The sequence below is a fragment of the Lissotriton vulgaris genome, chromosome 1_1 (genome assembly GCF_964263255.1).
Source record: "Lissotriton vulgaris chromosome 1_1, aLisVul1.2, whole genome shotgun sequence".
Taxonomy (NCBI): Eukaryota; Metazoa; Chordata; class Amphibia; order Caudata; family Salamandridae; genus Lissotriton; species Lissotriton vulgaris.
The window spans coordinates 1,636,269,480-1,636,291,178 of record NC_141685.1 but is presented as its reverse complement, the minus strand read 5'-3'; the positions used below and the strand labels follow the sequence as shown (position 1 = coordinate 1,636,291,178).

The window sequence follows — 21,699 nt, the reverse complement described above, 5'->3', positions numbered from 1 at the left end:
TGCTCTCCGGGATTTTCTGAGCATGTCTGTTTCCATCCCTGCCAGTGAGGCGCCCCCTCTGGATCAGGCTCTGCGGCGTCCCGTTCTCTAGACTGCTGCCCTGGAGCCTGTGTCGATCTCCCTCCAACCTGGGAGAATGGATTGGACACTGTTGCCACCGCTGCCCGGTCCCTGTGCACATGGACGGCACGGCTGTGCTTCGGAACCCGCCTGCCTCCTTTTTGTCTGTCTGGCTCCTTTCCCCTTCTTGTTCTTCCTCTGTTGGTTCGGCTCCCTGGTTTTCTTTGGACTTGGCCCTCGTAACTTTTGGACTGGAAACACGTGTGCGCCCCGCTATTTTGGGACTGTCTCCTGTTATCGCCATTGTCCTTGGTCCACCATCTTGCGAAACAGCAGACATTCTACTGCGTCCCCTCTCCAACCCCACTTAATGGAACTCTGCTCTCCTGTTTTTTTGGGTCTTGCCCTGAGAATATCTACTATTTGTATATATATATATATATATATATATATATATATATATATATATATATATATATATATATATATAGATAACTAAAACCACTAGTATATATAGTAGACCTTTGTACTCTCTACAATTCCTATGTGACTCTTTGAGTATATCCATTTGTATCTCTTCCTTGAGTGACTTTACAAATTGTACATTTGCAATTTATTTTTCTGTTTGTGTCTCTTCCTTGTGTGACTCTACAACTTGTACATTTGCAATTTTTTTCTGTTTCTATCTCTTCCTTGTGTGACTTTACAACTTGTACATTTGCAATTTTTTCTGTTTGTATCTTTTATGTAACTCATGTAATTCTAAGTCCTTATGTATCGCAACTGGTTCTTATGTAAAGCGCTCTGACACCTTCGGGTAATGTTCGCACTATATAAAATCGCATTAAATAAATAAAAAAACTGCTTGTCGTGTTATTTTTGGCAGGTCTTTTCCGAGGCTATGTTTTTTCACACTCAATAGTTACCAGGTGGTTTACACTGTGCAGCGCTAATACTTCTAACCTTTGTACAAACAAAGGTTTGAGCAGCGGCTGGAATTTTCCAGCCCATATGTAATAAGGGAAAGAGGAAAAGACTACAGTACCTCTCAGCTCCTCATGCGATTTAGCCTGAGAATGGCAGTTTCCAATATGACGGAGCGCACTCCTATGATCTCACAAGTGCATGATGGTTCCTAGGTCTTCCAGACTGATGGCACGAATTCAGCACACTGTTGACATTGCAGCCTTTGGCACAAGAGTTCCAGAGGTCCCTGTTCAGCATTGGAATGGGGTTAGATTGGCAGTGATGTGCATGCGTGTCTCACTGATGAGTCTTGATGGCAGTCTAAGATTGAGAGAGTGACAAGTGTCCCTTTTAGTGTCCAGTTGAAAGAAGGCTTGAGAAGGTTGCTGACACTACAGCCTCTGAGAGCAGTGACAGATCCCATTGCAATGTAATAACACATAAAAGGCCACACACCTATGATTCAACCATAATTACAACACTGTCTTGAACCGTGAAGTCTTCAATTTCTTGGCTTTGATAATTGATTGATTTACATTTATGCAGATCCTCTCTATGACCGTTTCTAATCTGTTTTGGGAATGACACCATTTTATATTTGTTTTGGGATTAGACAAGTTTCAGGGAGCGGGAGTTGGAATCACACATAGAGAAACATCAAGCCATCCTGGATGAGCACGCGATAGAAATCACAACAGATGTTTATTGTCGAAATAAAAAGATGTCCCTTTTATTCTGCTTTTTCCCAAAAATAATTTTAGGTTCAGAATCAGAGAACTGTTAGGCATTCAGCAAGAACATCAGGTATAAATAAAGAGAAAGGGATTCATGAGGTAAAATAACTTTAAACATACCCATTCTCCCTCCTACAATTATTGCAAAGCATCCACAGGAAAACTTAAAACAATATGTTTGCTTTGTTTTATTCCTCATACAAAATAGCGTCAGATGTAGGAAAAAAAAGTGTGTGTTGCATATTTGCATTCAAAAGCTTTGCAGCTAATCGTACTGTGAAGCTGAGCCAGACGCGTCGCTTCTGTCATGTCGGAAACAGCTTAGGACCGTGGAGACACCCGCTCGACTTTGCACACTACTTTCTGTGGGGAGATGAGGTAAGGCAGGAAGTGAGGGAACAATGGTCAGTCCAGCAAGTGGCATCGTAGGGACATCATGGGTGGAGATCATCTCCCCAGCATTAGAAGAACACCTGTTTGGTGGTTTGGTTTCCTGTTAGAAAGACTATTGTAAAAAGGCCTATGTGGCTTAAGATTGGTGGCTTTCACTGCATGGCTGTTGGACTAGGGCAGAGTCTGTCATATATTAGGCTAGTTTCCACTATTTCGGAGATTAAAAACTTCTGTATACTACCTCTAAAACATCCCTTCTATATATTCGCGAGTCCTATCTCATTACTTCCTGTTCTAGAGCCATAGATTTGCTAGAATAAGCCTAAAACAACCACTAGATTTATGCCCATTGGGTATGTATCTACCTCTCATGGGCTGCACCATGCGCCTCTCTTCAAGGCTATATAATTCTCTCTGTGTAGATTTCTGGTGCATCAACTTGGTGGTCTGCCTCAATTCCACCTCCCTCCTATAAATGTATCTGTTCAAAAGTATCTAGTTTTAGTTTTCACGTCTGTCCCAGTTAGCTACCCCATTTATCCTCCATGAAATTGGATCTCTTGTATTTTCGCTGTCAGAAATATTTACACACCTATCTCTCTGCTCAAGGCTCTTTTCTGATGGTCTACAGATAAAATATATATAATCAGTTTTGGCGCATTAGCTATGTTTGTTAGAAAACACTGTTTTTGGCAAAAGGCAGGCAAAAACTGTCCACAAAGAAAATGACATAAATATCCCGGACTTATCAGGAGAAAAGGTCCTGCACATCTTTCAAACACAAACATCCATGACCTGGTGGCCAACCATGACATGGCCGTTCTCCAGGCATGGCATTTTTGCCAGAAGTGCTCCCTCATGCTGGCAGAGCAAGTTTGGCAAAATTTCCCTGCCAGAATGGTGGGAGGCTGCCGCAGGGCCGGCGAAGGCATTGACTCTTCCACTCTAGCCATTTGGTGACCCACTAGCCAGACTCGCAGGTTCCGCCCTCAATGAGAATAAACATGTTGCACTCCTAGGAGATATCTTTCTGCCTCACCCCATTTCTCCCTTTCCCCCTCCATACACATGAATGAATATATTGGTCATTTTGAAAAACTGGGTGAGATGTTTTGAGCGTGAGTGATTTAGAAACACAACAGTTGTAATAGCAGTCGATTTAGTGCATCAGCTGTTAAGAAGCATTATCTGTATGAAGTGGTTAATCAATTGATTGCACACTGCACTAGTCACTTTATTTCTATGCGCATTGAGGCCCTCTCTAGACAATGGTAGTGGTTTTTTGAGCTTTTTCACCCCCTGACTTCACACTAATTCACCTGAATGAAGGCACTCACTGACCTTCCTTCTGTCACACACTCTTTACTATGTAATACAAGAATTTCCCCCTTGCCGGTGACAAGCAGGAACCTAACTTCTGTAAGAGCCACCAGCTTCGCTCTCCACCTTAATTTTCTTGGGATAGTGATGGTAAGATGCACTTTGCTAGACATACATTCATTTATTTCACACAATCATTGTTCCAATGAGAATCATATCCTTGTTTCAACAAAGCCCTATAGCTCAGCTGTGCTCCTTTAATCCACTGCAGAAGGAAGATCCTGATGGGTCCTCCAGCACTTTGGAAGTGTCATTCATGTTCATGCAGACAGTAGGTGCAGAAATACAATGAACATCCACGTATCTGTACGGCCAGGTTTGGCGGTAGAGCTTTCTGATATCAGGCTCCTCATCATTGGAACAATCTTTCTCTCTACATCTGCACCTGCCCCAATTTTAAAAATTTCAGAAAGATGCTGAAAACATGGTTGTTAAAGTCTTTACTATGCCTGGTCAGCGCAAGTGCTGAGATACCCCTCAGGGAGGGAGTTGTGAGCAATATCAAGCTCATATAGCATCTGTACATTTTTCCTCAATGATACCTCTGAATCCAATTTGATGTATATGGGTTTCCTACAGCTAGACAGTGGAACCAGTAGGTAAGAAGCAGATAATGCCTATGCCAGGAGTCTTATAGTACAGTCTTATGGGATTTCTGTAGTGAAGTGTGAACGTTCCACCCTAACGAAAAACACAGCCATCTAGCAAGGCAAACAACCCACGAAACCTTGATATTGCCAAACTGAAAATGAAGAGGTGCAAAAAAAGTAGAATTAGAACACAAGCCTTCCTACATTACACATTCGGTTTTGGCATAATCCCAGACAGGAGTGAAACAGAATCTTTTCAGTGACCATCTTGCTGGCTGGAAATGGGATTCTACATGATTATTTCCCCCAGGCTGCACCTGAAGAAAGCCACCTTGACCCTAAATGTGGTAACCCCACTTCCAAGCCACATGTACATTTCTCAGCACCTTCCATGGTACGTTTGTGCTGCAGAAATCCCAATATATAAATACAAGAACACAGGATGTGACAGTAACTAGTAGGACACTCATCGATAACCTGGCACTTAGAACAGCACTATAGGAAATTAGCATAATGTCCTGTAGGAAGTCTATAGAATGATTTTTCATGCGTTGCTATTAATGTATGATGTATCCTTAAGTTGCAGTGACTCACCGATTAAATTACCTTTGGCCTAAGGTGTATTGATACTTCTGCTAAATTTTGAAAATATAAAATAAGCAGATTGCATAACAGAGACATGTTCCACATACAAATTGAAATACATTGGGAAGAATGCATTTGAAGACGATCAAGGATGTAAAAAAAAAATGCACAATGCTAAATTCCATTACACAGTTTTCTACAACAGGAGATATGGTCTAAAGCTTATGGTGTCAGAGGTGGACACTGGCGAGATGAGCTCTTTTGCTGTACTTCCTTTTTGACCATCTCTGTAATTCCGGACAAACCAGGAGAGCCGTTCTACAGAATCTACAATTAGGCCCTAAACCCAATTGTCGGCATCCCTCTCCAAACCATTAATAGTCCTCGATTGAGGTGTTGAAGGGTCGAAAAGTATGCCATATCTAAAAAATCAGCACCCTTTTCCCTGTAAAGTCTTGGCGGGGGGGGGGGGGGGGGGGAAGGAATGGGTGCAGCATGTTAACCCTACAACTAGGTGTATTGGTGGTAAAAGAAGGTTGGTGGAAAGTATACAGTGGGGGGTCTTCCAACTCTGAGGAGAGGCGCCAAACATTAGGTGATCTGCAGTTAATTTAGCACTTTGTTATGGCAGTTGTCAGCATTTTGGTTCCAGCTATAGTCACCTTCGTGCGATATTTTGAACAGTACTTTTTCGTTTCCAGTGGTCTTTAAAGTAGGTTTGCTTCAGTTCCCCAAGGTGTTTAGTTCCAAATGTCAGGTTCTTGGACTCTGCGTACTCTGGGGTCACCTTAGCCCCACCATAGGAGTTCAGCAAGGTCCCGGCTACTTCATTGCATGGGCCATGGTCCGGCCCCAGTCTCTGGACCCTGCACTGCCTCCAGCCCTGGAGGGGCTACAGCGGGATGCATTGCATGCTGATTCTGCCAGAGCTGGTGGAGCTCTTTGAACTGCTCCACCATCTTGTCCTTCATGTCCGGGTGGGAGATCTGCAGGCGGATGCTGTCAATGGACGAGTTGGCCTCTCCAGAGAATATTTCTAGCAGAATACGGGCAGCCACGGGAATTACCTGCAGTGAGAGAAAAGGGGGAGTTTAGGGTCCATGGAACAGGAGCCGGGAGGTGGAAAGAGTAGGCAAGGTGATGGCATACAGAGAATCCTAGACAGATGGGGGAAAAGTGGAAGAAAGAAACAGAGAAAGGAAGGAGAGGGCCAGTGAGTCAACAAAAAGGAAGGACTAGGAAGGGTGTTTGTAAGCCAGGTGAATTAGCTGCAACAAGGGGCAAAAAAGGATGCTTGGGAAGCAGAGAAAATATACAGCGAAGAGGAAGAAAACATATAGAGATGGGAAGAGAAAACAGAAGGCACATTGAGGGAAGGAAGAAGTGAAGGGAAAGACAGATGAAGGAAAGAAGAAAGGGGAGGACTGGAATGATGATGGTATGAAAGAATGATGAGAGCTGGTGAGTTGATGAGCTGTTTGCCTGGTGAGAATAAAGAGCACACGAAAAAAGAGAGAAGGCAAGAGCTAGAGAGATGTCAGCAGAGTGGATGACAAGTTGATGTATATTGCATGGGATACCTGTACCAAAGGGGAGTATAGTGGGTAAGATGAGCACTCAGAGCCAGTATAAGTTAAGCGTAGGAAGTCAACAAGTTCTAAAATGTCAAAACAAATAGCCTGTCTTTGAGAGCAGTCATCAAAGTGAACAATGGGATAAAGCAACCACAACAGAGGGTAGCAAAGCAGCGAGGAAGACAACTTCTAAGGCCAAAGGATGAAAAGCACCCAGATGGGAGAGCCACATAAGGAATCCAATGGAAGTCAACACCGATAGCAAACAGGGTGATCAATTTGACGAAAGAAGCAAAGGGGGAAGAGGAGGAAGAGGAGGAAGAGTTCAGTGTGAAGGAGGTGAGCAAAGTTGAGACAAGCCGTAAACAGAAAGTGAAGGAGAGCAGAAGAACAAGGTAGAAGCAAGCCTAGTATGGAGAAGGTAAGCAAGCCAACTGCCTGGGAATTACCCTAGTTTAATTAAGAGGAGCTGCTGGTGTGACGTGAGCAATGCAAGCAGCAACTGAGGCATGTAGCAACCCCAATGTGAGAAATCTGACAGTGAGCTGAATGTGTGGGAAGTGAGAGGGGATGAGCTTGGGTGAGAGCTCAGGGTACAGAAATGGACGAAGGATGAGACTGGAAACGGGGATAATGGCACAGGAGCCCACTGCACCCCAGTTATTTCTGATTTTTAGTACCCAACTTGGGCCAGTTCCAGCAAGTAATTTCAAATAAAAACAAAATAATAAAACCCCATTTCTGAGACCCCATTTAATGGGAAAACAAGTTAAAAGAAATAGTTTGGAAAATGAATAGGAAATAATCCTACTTAGGGCGTTCCATCAAACACACAAAAGGTGATGGGAGGAATGCTTGTAATTTGACTACTGACAATTGCACAGGGTAGCAATCAAACCCATTGTTCTTTATGCTACCTCAGCTTAGACCCAGCCATACACAAACCAGTCTTGGTCCTGACCCGAACTGCTGAGCCAAGTCTTCTCCAAACCAGAACACAACCCAGGGGTGGTTTTTGCCTGAATGGGCCTCTTCAGTCGGGTGCCCCTTGGCCCCAGTCTGGGCATACCCTTGCCACCTAGAGCATTACATCAAACACACAGAAGATGATGGGAGGGATGCTTGCAATTTTTCTATTCACTGGCAATCTTTCTGGGTAGCATTCCAGCCCATCGTTCTTTTGTCCACCATGCCACCTCAGATTAGGCACAGACAAATGCAAATCAGCCTGGTCCTACTTCAATAGAAACATGTGTAGTTCAGACAAGACCTGGCTTGGAAGTTCGAGCTGGACTTTTGCTATTGGAAAGGGACCAAGAATGATTGGCTTTGCCACCTCTAAAAAGCACTGAAAATGCAATTTTGGAGAAAAAAAAATTATAATGCTTGAACATTTTAGGTGAAATGGTTTCTGTGAATTGGTAACATTGTAATTTGTTTTTCTATGAAGTATCATACAACCAGGCTGTTTGCATCAGAGTCTATAACCCAGTAGCTGCCCACTGATTGGAAGTGAGCAAGGTAAGACTTTGCGCTCAGTGTAGAAATGTGAGTTTGGGAAGGTAAGCAGCAGGAGATCCTGAGATACCGTCCAGAATGACAAAGGTGCTATTTATGGACTTTACCTGGACAGTGATCAGTTTCTTCTCTTTAGGTTTCTTATCCGGCCAATCCTCCCCAAAACAGAAGAAGATCTCGTAAGGGGGCGTGGTTCTGGTCTGCCCCTTTTGGCACATGATGAGCTCTACAAACCCAAAGGAAAACAAGCACAGAGTAAAATAGATCATTGCGTTGGACAGCATACACTGCAAGCCCCCTGTTTGGGTCCGATGGACTTTCAGACAGGCGACCACACAGGCAAAGTTTAAGGCACCCTAAAAACAGCAAAGCCCGGTGGTTAGCCTAGGATTCACCTCCAATCCACACTTGAGCTTCCCAACAGTGCCATCCAGTTTCTGAGAAGCAAACACTGTAATTTGTAGGATATTCCTCTAATTAGCCTGTCTTAAAACCTATTTTATGACTAATGTAGTTCAACAAGGAGCATGTGGGTGGTAAGTAGCATTTTCATAATGAAAACAAACTTGGTTGAAGCTTCTAGTGTGTGTGCAGCCTGGGACTCCGTTGGCTACAGGTACCTTGTCAGTGGAAACATTGTATGTTTCAAATAATGATTGACATAGGAGAGGCTTGAAATTCCTACTGAACTGTAAATAGGTAAAGAGCTGGAGAGAGAGCTAAGAAAATGGGTGGCACAGACATCCAACTACTGCCATTAGTATTAAGGTGTGCCTTTGTGATGAAATTATTAAGTTAACAGTTTAGTACATTGTTTTCATTTAGATTTAGACACCTTTAGATCATCCTCCCTCCATAGCCTTCTTCCTCTTCCCTTCTCTTTATTAATATATGTATTTATTAATTCTTTTAGTCACAGTTTTTTGTAGTGCGAACAATGTCCACCTTGGTAACAAAGGACCATATATACAGAATTTAGGGATTGCGTTTTCCTGTGATTCTTTGCAAATCACATTTAGGAAATCGCAATTCCTAATGGACAAAACCTAGAAGTTGTAAATAGTGATTCCTAATGGGGTTGCAACAGACCTAACTCATGAATATTAATCAGGTAGGTCGCAGATTGCGACCCATTAGGAATTACAGCTATCACAGGGATGGTGGCCTGCTGGGGTCAGCAGATCATTATGTTTGTGATTGCTGTTTAATAAAGCATTTTTTAAAACGCATCCCATTTTCTTTAAAGGTAACGTAAACGTAAATGTGTTTTAAAATTTTTTTAAAAGGGGAAACGTTTAAGTTTCATTTTTTAAGAGTAGGCAGTGGTCCGTGGGACTACTGCCTGCTTTTAAAAAATGTTTGTGAAGGTGTGGGAGACAGATGTGGGTTTACTAGAGGAGCCCTACAGAGCCCTAGAGAAACTGCTATATGGACCCGATTTAGACCGATTCAACTCCAAATCTTACATAGGTCGTACCCCTCCTGGGCGTTCCAACACAAACTAGACCGATGTGACTCTGGCCAGCACGCATGGGGCTGCGGGGAGGTGGGCAGCGTCGGATTGGTAACGGGGGCATTTGGGCAATGCCCGAGGGGCCGGGAGCCGAGTTCGACCTGAGGGCTGCTTTTGAGCAGCCTGGGTGTCGATTTGGGCGGCATCTCTGTTGTTCGACTATACCGCCAGCGGCCCAGTGGGTGTCTGAGTGGCCTCTCTGGAGGGAGATGGGCACTCGTTATCTCCCGTATAGCAGCAACAGGTAGAGGTGCCACCCCTTTTCTTTCGCTGAGCCTCCTATTAATGTAGGCATAGAGAGCAGGGCAGGGGGCCTGAGCAGAACTGGCCTCACTTGTTTTAAAGTGTGTTTCACTAGTGTAAACCGATGCGTACTTATCCCCCCTTCCCCCCCCCTTTTATGTAAAATTACGCTGAAAGCAGTGATTTGAGGGAAGGCATTATGCAAATGAGCCGATTTTTTTTATGCGTGTCCGGGCCGATTTTTAATCCCAATCCAACCCTGGAGGTGGGCACCTTTTTCCATATTCTCTGGGCATGTCCCAAAATTCAGAGTTACTGGATTGGACGGGCCAGATAATGACTACAGTAGTGAGTCTGCAAGTTTCAGCGGAAGCAAGGTAGCACCTGTTGGGAGTAACTGGGGAGACAACATATCCTAAACACACCAAGGTGTGGCTGATGTTGGGAGTGGCAAAAAGGAACATCGCTAGGACGTGGGGGGGCTGCCGATCCCCCCAAAGATCAGAGACTGGAAACAAGATTTAGACTGGTGCCAGAAAGGGAGAAAAGTAGTTTACCAGAGCAGAGGCTGTCCAAAGAAATGGGAGAACATTTGGAGCCCATGAGAGAAATACAGAACTTAAGAAAGGTGCAGAGTCGGGGTTGGAGGTTGACAGGGTATGCCTACAGACAAAGATACACTGAGCCTTATTGAGGATTTCAAGGCCGTTGACCTAAATCAGCTAGTTACCTCACCTACGCACAAAGCAGGTCATGTTCTTGACGGATTATTCACGAATAATCCGGCCATTACCCCCCCCCCCCTACTGTTACTCCTATTGTATGGTCAGATCATGCAGTGGTGGTCTTCTATGCCCGTGTCAAAAAACACAAAAATCAACACTCGGCAAAAAAGCAACATAGGTCTTGTAGGGACTGGAAAAACATAGATATGAATACATTATCTGAGAAACTAGAAAATAATAAACCATCCAAAGTGTCAGACTCTCAACTAGCAGCAAATAACTACAACCAATGGCTCACAGACACCTTTAATCAAGTAGCGCCTCTAAAGAGAGTGCGCCCAAATCGTGCAACACCATCAGCCCCTTGGTTCTCTGAACCGTTAAGATTGGAAAGACAGAAATGCCGCAATCTAGAAAGGTGCTGGCGAGTTAAGTATGACAACAACGACAAAGAAAGATACAAACAAGCGCTATAAGGCTACAGGAAGATGTTAAGATTGGAAAAAAGCAAATATTTTTGTGAACAGATAGAAAAAGCACAGAACTCCAGTAAGCAACTATATCAGGTAGTGGCAACACTAACAACTATACCAGCAGCCAATACTACTGAGACTACCCAAGATTTCTGTAATCAAATGGCTGACTTTTTCAGGACCAAGGTCACAGAAATCTTTGACAAATTCAATAACATCACGACTGGGGAACCATCAGATAGCTTTAAGAACGCACAACTCACATCCTCCTCTCTGAATGAATTTCTCCCTCCATCACTGTCAGAAATAAAACATCTCATTAAAACAACAATGTCGGGTTCCCCTCTGGATCCTTGCCCACCGACCATCATTAAATTAACATCTGATGTGGTAGCTCCAATTCTGGAGAACATCTGCAGTACCGTCTGTGAATCAGGAAACTATCCTCAAAGATGGAAAACTGCTATAATAAAGCCACTTCTAAAGAAACCCACTCTTAACACCTTGGAATTAAAAAGTTATCGCCCTATAGCAGCCCTTCCTTTTCCATCTAAAATACTTGAGAAAGTTATAAACAAACAGCTGGCTAGCTACATTGATCATAACAACCTGTTAGATAACACTCAGTTTAGGTTTAGGAGAGGACATGGAACGGAGACGGCGCTCATCAAGGCTTCTGAAGAGATCAGACAGATCATGGACCAGGGTGGCACGGCTGTTCTGATCTTGCTGGATCTCTCAGCGGCCTTTGACACGGTCGATCATAACATCCTGATCGACCGTGTCACAGCTATGGGCATACAGGGCAAAGCTGCGGAGCTCCTGGCTTCTTTCCTGTCTAACAGAGAACAGTCGGTAAAGATGGGGAACTTCTATTCACCTAAGTTTGTGCTGCCTTGCGGAGTCCCCCAGGGATCCTCGCTAAGTCCGACACTTTTTAACATCTATGTGTCAGACTTGGCGAGGGTCATGAAAACCCATGGAATGGGAGTGACTTCGTACGCCGACGACACTCAGTTGGTGTTAGCAGTGCATAAAAATGGGATCGAAGTGGCAGCCAACTTTCAGACGGGCATGAGAGCCATCAGTCACTGGATGGACAGTAATTGTCTAAAACTAAACACCGATAAGACCGAGGTAATGGTGTTTGGAGACCTAAAACCATCTTGGTCTCCGATCTGGTGGCCACCGGAAATGGGCAATCCACCCACCCCAGTTTCAAAGGTCAGAAACCTAGGAGTGTTGTTTGACAACAAACTAAGTTTCACCAATCATGCCAATGCAGTAGTCTCCTCTTCCTTTTTCACGCTACGAAAAGTGAAAAAGCTGCTACCTTACCTTCCCCTGTCTGCAGGGAAAACCCTTATGTCCTCCTTGGTGTTATCCAAGGTGGACTACTGTAATGGGCTTCTGCTGAACGCTCAGGAGCAGGTCTTTAAAAAGTTACAAATGGTGCAGAATGCCGCTGCACGAATTTTGACCAAAACTCCCAAGTTCGCACCTATCTCCTCCATCGTTTACCAACTACACTGGCTCCCAGTAAAAATGAGAACCAAATTCAAGGCTTTCTGTATTATATACAAAGCACTGAATAGCCAAGGACCTGACTTTTTTAGGAATCACTGCAGGTGTATGTCCCCAAGAGAGCGTTAAGATCTGCCTCATCCGCATCCCTATGTATTCAACGGGTGAGAACAGTTACATGGGGAGACAGACGCTTCTTGGTGGCCGCCTCGAAGCTCTGGAATACCTTGCCACACCATATAAAAAGCAGCTCTTCACTGATGATTTTCAGAAAGCAAGTGAAGACCTGGCTATTCATTCAATAATGCACAGGAGGTGCCTCTCTGTCTGCTCAGCGCCAAGACACCATTCGTGGTATTTGTTTGCGCTTTATAAGTTTAGAAATAAATAAAATAAATAAATAAATACAAACAGAGGGCCTGGGGACCGATAAGGTCAACTACTTGTTGATTGAAACTGTACTGTTCCTTCTGTCTACTACGGCCAGACTAAGATACATATATGCATTCTTTGTTTGTCTGAATAAAAGGAACTTTAAAAAAAAATTGTAATCAACATTCAGAATGTGCGAATAGTTACCACCACCCCTGAGATGTCGGTAAAAAATGAATGTTTTGCAACCATAATTTGGCCACAAAACATTCATACATACCACTGAAAATCAGTATTAAGAAGGGACGCCCTAAATATGCCCCTTCCAAATACCGATTTGCAAACCCAAATTGTGATTCAGAACAAGGTTAATGAATCGCAATTTGGCTTTTGTACATTTCAAAAACATTTATTGCAGTCGCAAATTGCCCGATTCGCAGAATTAGGCCGATTGCGACCTCAAAAAGGTTTTGTGCTTATGGCCCAAACCAAAGAACAGTATTACAGTAGGTGAGAATCAGTTACAAAAGTTTATCTTAAGGACATGTTTTTGACACAATACAAATGTGGGTTTCGTGTATCCGTATATGCATAGACAAACAGAAATGAAATGGTCTTGGAGTGGATAAGAGTAAATACATACAAGTGTAGACAATTAGGCCGCTGATCTTCATACTTCTTGGTAAGGTATAGGCGGAAAGGAGGTCAAAACCCATAGATGAAAAACAAGGGTGGTAAAATATCAAGCAATCACCTGAGAGTAACAGTAAGTAAAGGACAGATGAACATTCTTTAGAAGGACGGGCGTCAAAGGACGAGCATAGGCGAGAGTGACTGTGGAAAAATAAACCTTTCGGTTCCCTTTTGAGCATTTCCAGTGAAGAGACAGTACTAATAGCGTGTGAAACAGTTCCGTTTTTCGGCACACTCCCACTGACGGACTCTAATTTTAGAGTCAGGGATTTCAAGTAGGAGGGAGTCAGTACCCTGGAAAGACTGGATTTCTTGCTGACAGGTCAGTTTCTGAGTAAGCCCTCTGGTATAGTGTGGAATGCTTTGTGAACAATGCAGGGTAGTTTGAAGATCGGATCAGGCTGCAACTGGAAGCTATTTAAGTGTGATTAATGCTGCAGAAAAGGGCTTGTATCATAGCATGCCAGAGATTGGCCCGCTACTGCCTGGAGACGAGCTTTCAGTGGGAACAAGTGGCTCGTTGGAGGGGGACCCCTTTACTTCAAAACAGCTCACTTCTATCAAAGTGCCCACCATTCCTATACTTAGCGCTCAATTTCTCTAATTTCTGATCTATCTCTTTCTTCCTCTGTGTAGTATGCTTGATAGTACTGAGTTCCTTGATGTCATTCAGTTCTAGAAGGTATAATGTGTAGTCTGTAAGAAGTTAGAATGATTAGCTTTGAACTGTAGTGGGGAGGGGGGTTACAGAATCAGTGGTTTCACCTGGACGAGGACACTCCTGATGGATGGGGTCTTTATATGTGAATCTCCTGAATAAAACTTCATCGTGTAGAAGTGGATCATTTCACACTCTGCCTCACATTCCCACCCAATACCATTTGTTCCTCCTTACACCACTTATCTCCCATCCACAATCACTCTTTTCCTCTTCTCACTTTTTCATCTCCTACCAACATTATTCCCTGCTACTCCTTCACACTCTCTTCCATTCCCCACCACTTCATCTATTCTCACACCGCTCCTTTTTCCTCACTGCTTCGTTAATCGTCCAACAGCCCTTGTTTCCTTTCCTCACCACTCAATTTCTCCCTCCATATCTCAATCATTTTGTAACCTCGCATGTTCTATCCTACAAATTCTCAGCCCATTTCTCTATCTATTGCTCTTTGTACTCCATGCTTGCACCCTTCTGCCCTCAGCGAGACACTCTTTCTGCACCTTTGTTGCCACTTTCTGCCACTCTCTCATTGCCTTCCCAGTCTTCAGAATGGGAAAAGCCTCAGTATCCACCCACACATCTCACCATTGAGAAAGCTCTCCAAGCTGAAGAGCTTAATCCTGGTCTCTCTCTCAATGGGGTTGGGACCCAGACGTTCCCCCGCACAGGGCCCGGACCAGAACACCTTGCATTGGCACAGTCGGATGGCATATATATCCTGCCCCTGGAGTTCCAGGATGAGGCCACGATCCATGACGTCCAGCAGGTGGTTGGTGTAGAAGCGCTGCTTGTCATTCGGAATGTTGTCCGTGCTAGGGAACCGCACCTGTTCCAATGTCATGGGCCCGAAAAGCTCCACCTGGTCTGGGGTGGGCTCCAGAGTGCTGTAGAAGAGACGGCAGCCGTGAGGATTACTGACTGTCAGAGAGCCTGCCGTCCGCCCCCGGTACAGGAACTTGATTTCTAGGTCGGTAACTTAAAGAGAACAGAAGATGGCAGATCATTAGCACTTCCACTGAAATACTGACACAGACTCAGCAAATCATTTTTTTCCAGAATGAACGTGGTCACAAAAAAACCCATACAAAATACCTTCAGAGCAAACAAGGTAGACTCAGCAATACATACTTAAGGAGAGAGATACTTCATATAACATAATTCACTTTCCATACTTCAAAAATATTTTTTTTATATTTCATTTTTCTTTTTTCTCATTTCTCATGTCATATCGCTCATTTCGCCCCCGTAACTCAGAACATGGGTGTACAAATATGACTTATAAGTCTAGCCCTCTTATTTCCCCCCCTAAACCAAAGAATTGCAAGCTCAGTCTCGTAACCCTGCCGAAACAAAGCCCATCTCGGGCATACCGTGGCAGATTTTGATGTTATCCAATCCCTGGCAATACATAGACGAGCTACAATGATGGCAAGAGCTATGGCCATCAATACATTCTTACCCACAACCTGCTTAAAGCCCAGCATAATGACTCTTCCAGTTAATTGCAGATCACATTGTAAACGCTGAGACATATACTGAGCTGTATCCCTCCAGACTGCTCTAAATGTTTGCAAGTAGCAAACAGACGCACTGTACCGGTCGCATATAACCCACACCATGGACAGCTGCTCTTATTAGTGTCCTTTGCTAGTGTCCCACTTTGCTATCCTTTCTAGTGCATATTAAAGCATACAAATCGTTCTGAATTGCTGCAACTTTAAATTAACAGAGGTAACCGAAGAGTATATGATTTCAAATGCATCCTTTAAATCAGATATATGCACAGGCAATCCAATCTAAGAAATCCGTAGATATGCTAAACTACTAAGATCCTTCTCTCTATGTTCTGTCATTATTCGATACATATATATATATATATATATATATATATATATATATATATATCTCAATAGAATATTCACGCAACATCCCAAGCGCGGAATCAAGCCCTCCAGTGAGACGTCCGGTAAGAAATGTTTATTTTTCCACAGGCAACATATTACGCATTTCGACCTCCAGGTGGGTCTTAATCATATGCAAATGCGAGGATCAGTGACATTGGGTTTTAAATACATTGGGATCATCAAGAGTGAAGAGGGACTATGAGTGCACCACATATCCTTTTCATTTAAGAATGTTTTTTTCAAGTATCAGGAGCCAGGAAACATTTTCACTTCAGCAGTATTCTTACAGTAACATGGCTAATGCCCACTATTACATAATGTTCGGGATTTCATAGCCCTGGTTGTGAATCCTGTGTTTCAAAGGACTACCATGTCCATAATGCACTGTAGCTCTCTTATGATGACTCGTAATGTCCTTCATTCTTTAAAATCCTTGTAAACCTTATTAAGCCTCAATGAAAACAGACTGACATATGCTGGCTTTGAAAGGAACCGTTCCACGTTGTGCCAAATGGCAGTTAATCTAATTTTACCTTTAAGGCACTGTCCCTCGCTGTGGATTGTTTAACTCTGTCTGGCTGTGCAGGAGTTCTGCAACTCACACAAACCCTGGCTGCCCAGCTTCCCAAAAGTCTGCAGCCCGTATCCACACTTTTGGGATACGAGTGCAGCGTGTTTCCTTTTGGAATGGAGCATGATGTTTAAAATGGATCCACCTCCATGTACGGGTGCACCCGTCAGGAAGAGTGCAACAGACGCCTAAGGTGGAAAGTGGAGCAGTGGGTTATTGAAAGGTGTTTTGCACCGTCACAACGGAATTTGGGCACCAACGCCGATGAGTGTCGACAGTTATACAAACTGGGGGAGACACGGCCAGTTGACCGGCTCCCACATTAAGTGCTCTGAAACCCTGTGGTTCGACGAGGGGCCCTCCATAAGAGTCATCAAACCAGCATGACAAGGTATTTAGAATAATGAGTATATGTATCAAACTGGCGGCTTGAACAGGGAGGACTGCAGGTGTCTGCCAGCACAGGATGGTACGGAGAGTGGACTTTTGGAAGTGTGCCCATGTAGCGGCATAATATTTATATGTGTCATGCAGACGAGAATATGGAGATTCTGTGCTCCCAAAAAGTTACCATTGGACAGTATAATCCCTGTATGAGCTGGACGTGAAAGGACATTTGTCCAAGGTAGAACAGTCCTCTTTCTCCATTTACAGGCTGTTTCCAATGAAATCACTTTACCTGTTTTAAAGGCTGCCACGATAGTGCTGTTGTATTCATATGCAAGCTGGAAGAAGGCTAAACGCCGAAACGCGTCCTTGTGAATAAATATTTTGGAAGTGGCCCCACGAGTGCAGCGTGTTTTCTTTTGGAATTTAGCAAGATGTATGTGTCGGAAGTGCAACATCATCACTAATCGTAACACTACAAACGCTATGTTCAAGATAATCCAGTATCTGCAAATATTCGAAAAAGTTAGCTTGATGGAGACCATATCCTCGTTACATAGCAAAAGTACAAAGCCCCTGTTGATTGTAAAATTGACCCATCAATTGACCACCTGCCTAGCTACTGTGTCCTAAACTATCAATGATTAGGCTGGATTCCCACACAGCAGTGTGTGCGAATGCCACAAAGGAATATGATAGACCAAATAGGCATCACCCCAAATTTTACGTATGTAAATGATGAGCTTGAACCTTACCCTTTTAAAGTAATTAGGATCAGACTGCCTACATAATAGAAACTGCCATTCTTCCCTGGTCACTATTTGATACGCAAGGGTATTATAATCTAGATGGCAGTCTGTGATAAGGCACCGGATTTGATTGCCAAAAGCAGCTCAAAATGATGGATTGAACTCTGGAAGCCCCCACCCACCTTGAGCGAGAGAGAGCTTCAGATATCGAATAGCTGTCTTGCCCTTTTATATCCCCTTATGAAACGACCATCACCAGCTTCTAACCACCTAAAAAAAGTATCATGTACTCACAGAAGGATAGGCCGAAAATATAAGGGAACTTTAGGAAGAAAATGTATCTTAACAATACTGCAATGGCCAATGATACTTATTGGTAGCCAATTCCATAACCGCATCTTAACAATGGATTGATGTAACAAGTATTCATATTTTAAAATCAATTATGTGATTAACAGAAGAGGAGATCTTAATTTCCAGGTATGTTGTAGCTGAGACTATCCTTGACTCCAGTACAGTGGATATATAGCTCAGAATTTTTTTTGGGTTTTAGCCGAATAAAAGCGATAGCCAGAGAAAACCCCAAATCAGGCTGCCTCATTAGCGATTAATTTAGTCACTTTGATTGGCTCAGGCGAGTACACCGACACCATCTGCATATGCACTAATGTTAATCTCCAACCATTGACCACAGCAGGTGGTATACCTGAATTCTGAATAAGATGCCACAGGTAGGGTTCAAGGTAAAGTGCAAATAAAAGTGGAGACAGTGGCCAACCCTGACGAGTACAACAAGACACCTTGAACATTGATAGGCTATGCCCAGCTAGGACTACACAGCCATTGGGTTCTGATATAAGCTCTTGACCCACTGTAGATGCCTATTACCAATACTGATAGCCTGCAGAGTGGACCACAAATAAACCCACAACACCCTGTCAAACACTCTCCAGGTCAAACTGTGCTATAGCAGCATTCATGTGACTAGTGGTATTCATGTGCGGGGTAGCAATTTCATTAGTTTTATACAGCTGATAACTCATAACGCAATTAAAATCACCATGGATCATTCGTTCTCCACCTCAGAATGCTAACTCAAAATTTAGCATATCTATCAGCTGTGTGTCTTCTTTATTTGGATCATAAACAGCACAGATAGTGATAACTTTGCAAAGAACACTAATCTGAGGGGTTGATCACCTAACCATGCTGGAGAAAATGCAGAAGGATCACTTTACAGTTAAAAAAGCGAAGGTTTAACATAACGACCCAACAAATTAAAACCTGCCGTGCAGTGCTAAGAATAGTCTTGTACCCTAGTTGCCGTAGCACCCCTAGTCTTTGTATGCTAAATGAGTCTCCACAATACAGAAAATATGGGGCTTCTAAACTGCCACCACCTCCTCCTTCATCAGCTGTCTCTTTAGAGGTGATTAAGGCTAGCTACATTCTAGTAGAGCTCCCTGAGCAGAACATTCACACCCTATTCATAACAGCCCTAATATAGATTCTGCATGTCACTTTCCTGAACTCTCACCCATTAATACTCCACTTGAAAAAAGACACCACCTAGTGACCACTTGAGTCCTTTTTGATGATTTTCTAGCCCTAAACCCCCAAATCCACATAAAACAAACATCAAACAACCCACCTGCACCCAAAACTCTCCGGTCTTCCCATCCCACACATAGCAAGAGGGAAAAAATAATCCCATACTTGACTGTCAGAAAGGACAAATCAACCCCCAAGACCCACCCCCAGGTGTAAAATGAAAAAAAGAGTTCCCCCGTCCATACTAAGAACAAAAAAGAAATCAAGCCATAGCTAGCTGTCCAAGACCAGAAGAACCAAAGATAGTAAAAAAAACAGTTAAAAAAAAACAACAATTAAATGGGTTGCCACCCCCCCCCCCCTTAGCGGCCATGTAGGCGCTCCACTTCTTTTGAATTGCCACAGCTGGAGTATGTCTATGGTCTCTCTGTGTCTGTAAAACAAACCATGGTCTTCCCACCGCACTGTATTGTGAGCCGTGCTTCATGCACGAAGACCTGGGCAATTCATTCGCCTCAGTCTCCAGCTCCCATCCATAGTTGGTTTGCAAAAGTATGAACAGACATAAAAGGATACAAAGTCTAGTTTAATCAGAGCGGAGAGGCGAGCCTACATACAGACAGTCTGTCAAAGGAGGAAGTTAAACACATATGTCAGGATAGGTTATGGCCTATCCCTCAATCCTGTAGATTTAAATCCTGCAGATGTTGTAAGTCTATGTGTGTGTTGGCTCTGGCAATCCCAATCCGCCAAAGCAGGAAAGCCTGTTGGAAAAGGCTCTCCACGTATTGCAGTGAATCAGCACCCTCTTTGCCCTCTGTGATCCCCAGAGCCCTAAGGTTATTCTGCCATTGCTGAATGTCCACATCTTACAACTTTAGCTGTGTAAGTTAGATCTGGTTTTCATGCTCCTTAACTGCCCACATAATGTACGCCATGGCTCCTCTACCTCAGCAACTCTTTGCTGAAGATCCTGTATCTATAATGACTGAATGGACACTTTCCCAGATATTTCTACGACTATTTACTGCAACCTGGTGTTATCCGCTCTAAATTCTGCATAGTGCTTAGAAGTCTCGTTCCTGTGAGTCTGAATTGACTGGAAAATTGAGGTAAGAGAGAACTCATAGCTCTCGGCTATTGAGTCACTCAGGCTATTCAAGGGCATCTCAGAGGGATCAATCTTTTCCACGCTCGCCCAGCTGCTTGAGCCAGACGGAGTTGTTCGGCATGTTGTTAAACTAATTGCAAGATCTTGTACAGAAATTGCTTCATAGTGATTTAAGATGCAATTAGTACCATTGCACTGCGGGAAAAAAGGGCTATTCTAGGCATCTTTACTTCAGTACAGACAGCCTTCCCCACCTTCCCACAAGCAGAGGTGGTCTTCTTTTTAGGAATTGAAATCGCCTATTGCTGCAGCATGGCACCCTCCAAATTAAAATATGACCCTGCAAGATCTCTAATCATTGCAGTATTTGAGGGTTGTATACCAGTACCACATTTTGCTTGCAAATTGGAAGTGACACCTATATCTCACATATATATTGGTGTAATCACCGGGCTAACTGTACTAGAGAGTCCATGGAGAGATAGTGTATTCGATCTCTGCCTCCTCAGAGACAACAGGGTAATCATCAGTGAAAAAGTTGCTGTTTGTTACTAAATCATTACAGGCAGCCTTATCTTCATGGGTAAGTACTAATTTGCCCTGCATGTTTAGTTCCGCAGCAGTTACACTGTAATTCTGTGAACTCCTACCTTGCAACAGTATCAGAGTTATTCCTTGATTGGGCGCTGCATGCTCAAACAGAGGAGACAGAAGCAACATGGAAAGTCTACCAAACTCACGTCCGCTGATAGTGTCCCTGACCGGCTCCAAGACCGGGGTGGTAAGGCAGCAGATGAAACCGCAGCGCATTCTGAAGCAGCAGCCATGTCCACAGGAGCCCCGATAGTCGGCGTGGCTTGACATGTAAGCAGGCGCAACACAGGCAGCCAATTGATAATGAAGATAAAGTGCCCCCACTGTGCCTCCCGGGGTAGTTGTTCCCTCGGGTTGTGCCTCACTCCCCAGCTAGACTCCCCAGCTAGAGAGGTAGGTCTGCGGCTGCTGGGGGCGACTGCAGCCCTAGGAGGCTCCATCAGAATCGATTGGGGACCAGGTGAGTAGAGTTTTCCCTGACAACAGTTTGTATTCAAGCCAAACTGAGTAGTTTGGTGAGAACATCTAGCCTAGTATTTAGTCTAAAAAAAAATAATTTCAAATATTCCACATGTGGGAGAGGGAAAAATCCTCTATTAGTAAAAAAAAATAAGCGAGGAGAGAGCACAGCACGGCAACCTGAGCCTGCCGCCTTCTTTTTCACCAACTGTGTGCTTCGGACTCAGCGAATCATTAGGATTAGTAAATGGGCATTTACTGATGTTGTTTTCAAAGTCTGTCCTGATCTGCGTGAAACTGTAGAGAAGG

At 43.7% G+C, this 21,699-nt stretch overlaps 1 protein-coding gene across 2 annotated transcripts in view; it reads right to left on the bottom strand.

Annotated features, from left to right (window-relative positions):
- Positions 1-1,709: 1,709 nt before the first annotated feature.
- The window catches only part of IRF5 (interferon regulatory factor 5), a 178,591-nt gene continuing 158,601 nt past the window's right edge, over positions 1,710-21,699 (bottom strand). Inside the window, exons 7-10 of one of the 2 annotated variants that reach the window (XR_015295522.1) lie at positions 14,650-15,039; positions 7,908-8,026; positions 4,974-5,775; positions 1,710-4,904 (exon numbers count right to left, since the gene is read on the bottom strand). Coding sequence is in view for 1 of the 2 variants with exons in the window: in XM_086918867.1 (XP_086774993.1) it covers positions 5,536-5,775; positions 7,908-8,026; positions 14,650-15,039 (749 nt within the window). In the remaining variant the exon portion in view is untranslated. Of the gene's footprint in view, positions 5,776-7,907; positions 8,027-14,649; positions 15,040-21,699 lie in introns of both variants that reach the window. The other variant, XM_086918867.1, reaches the window with a different exon arrangement.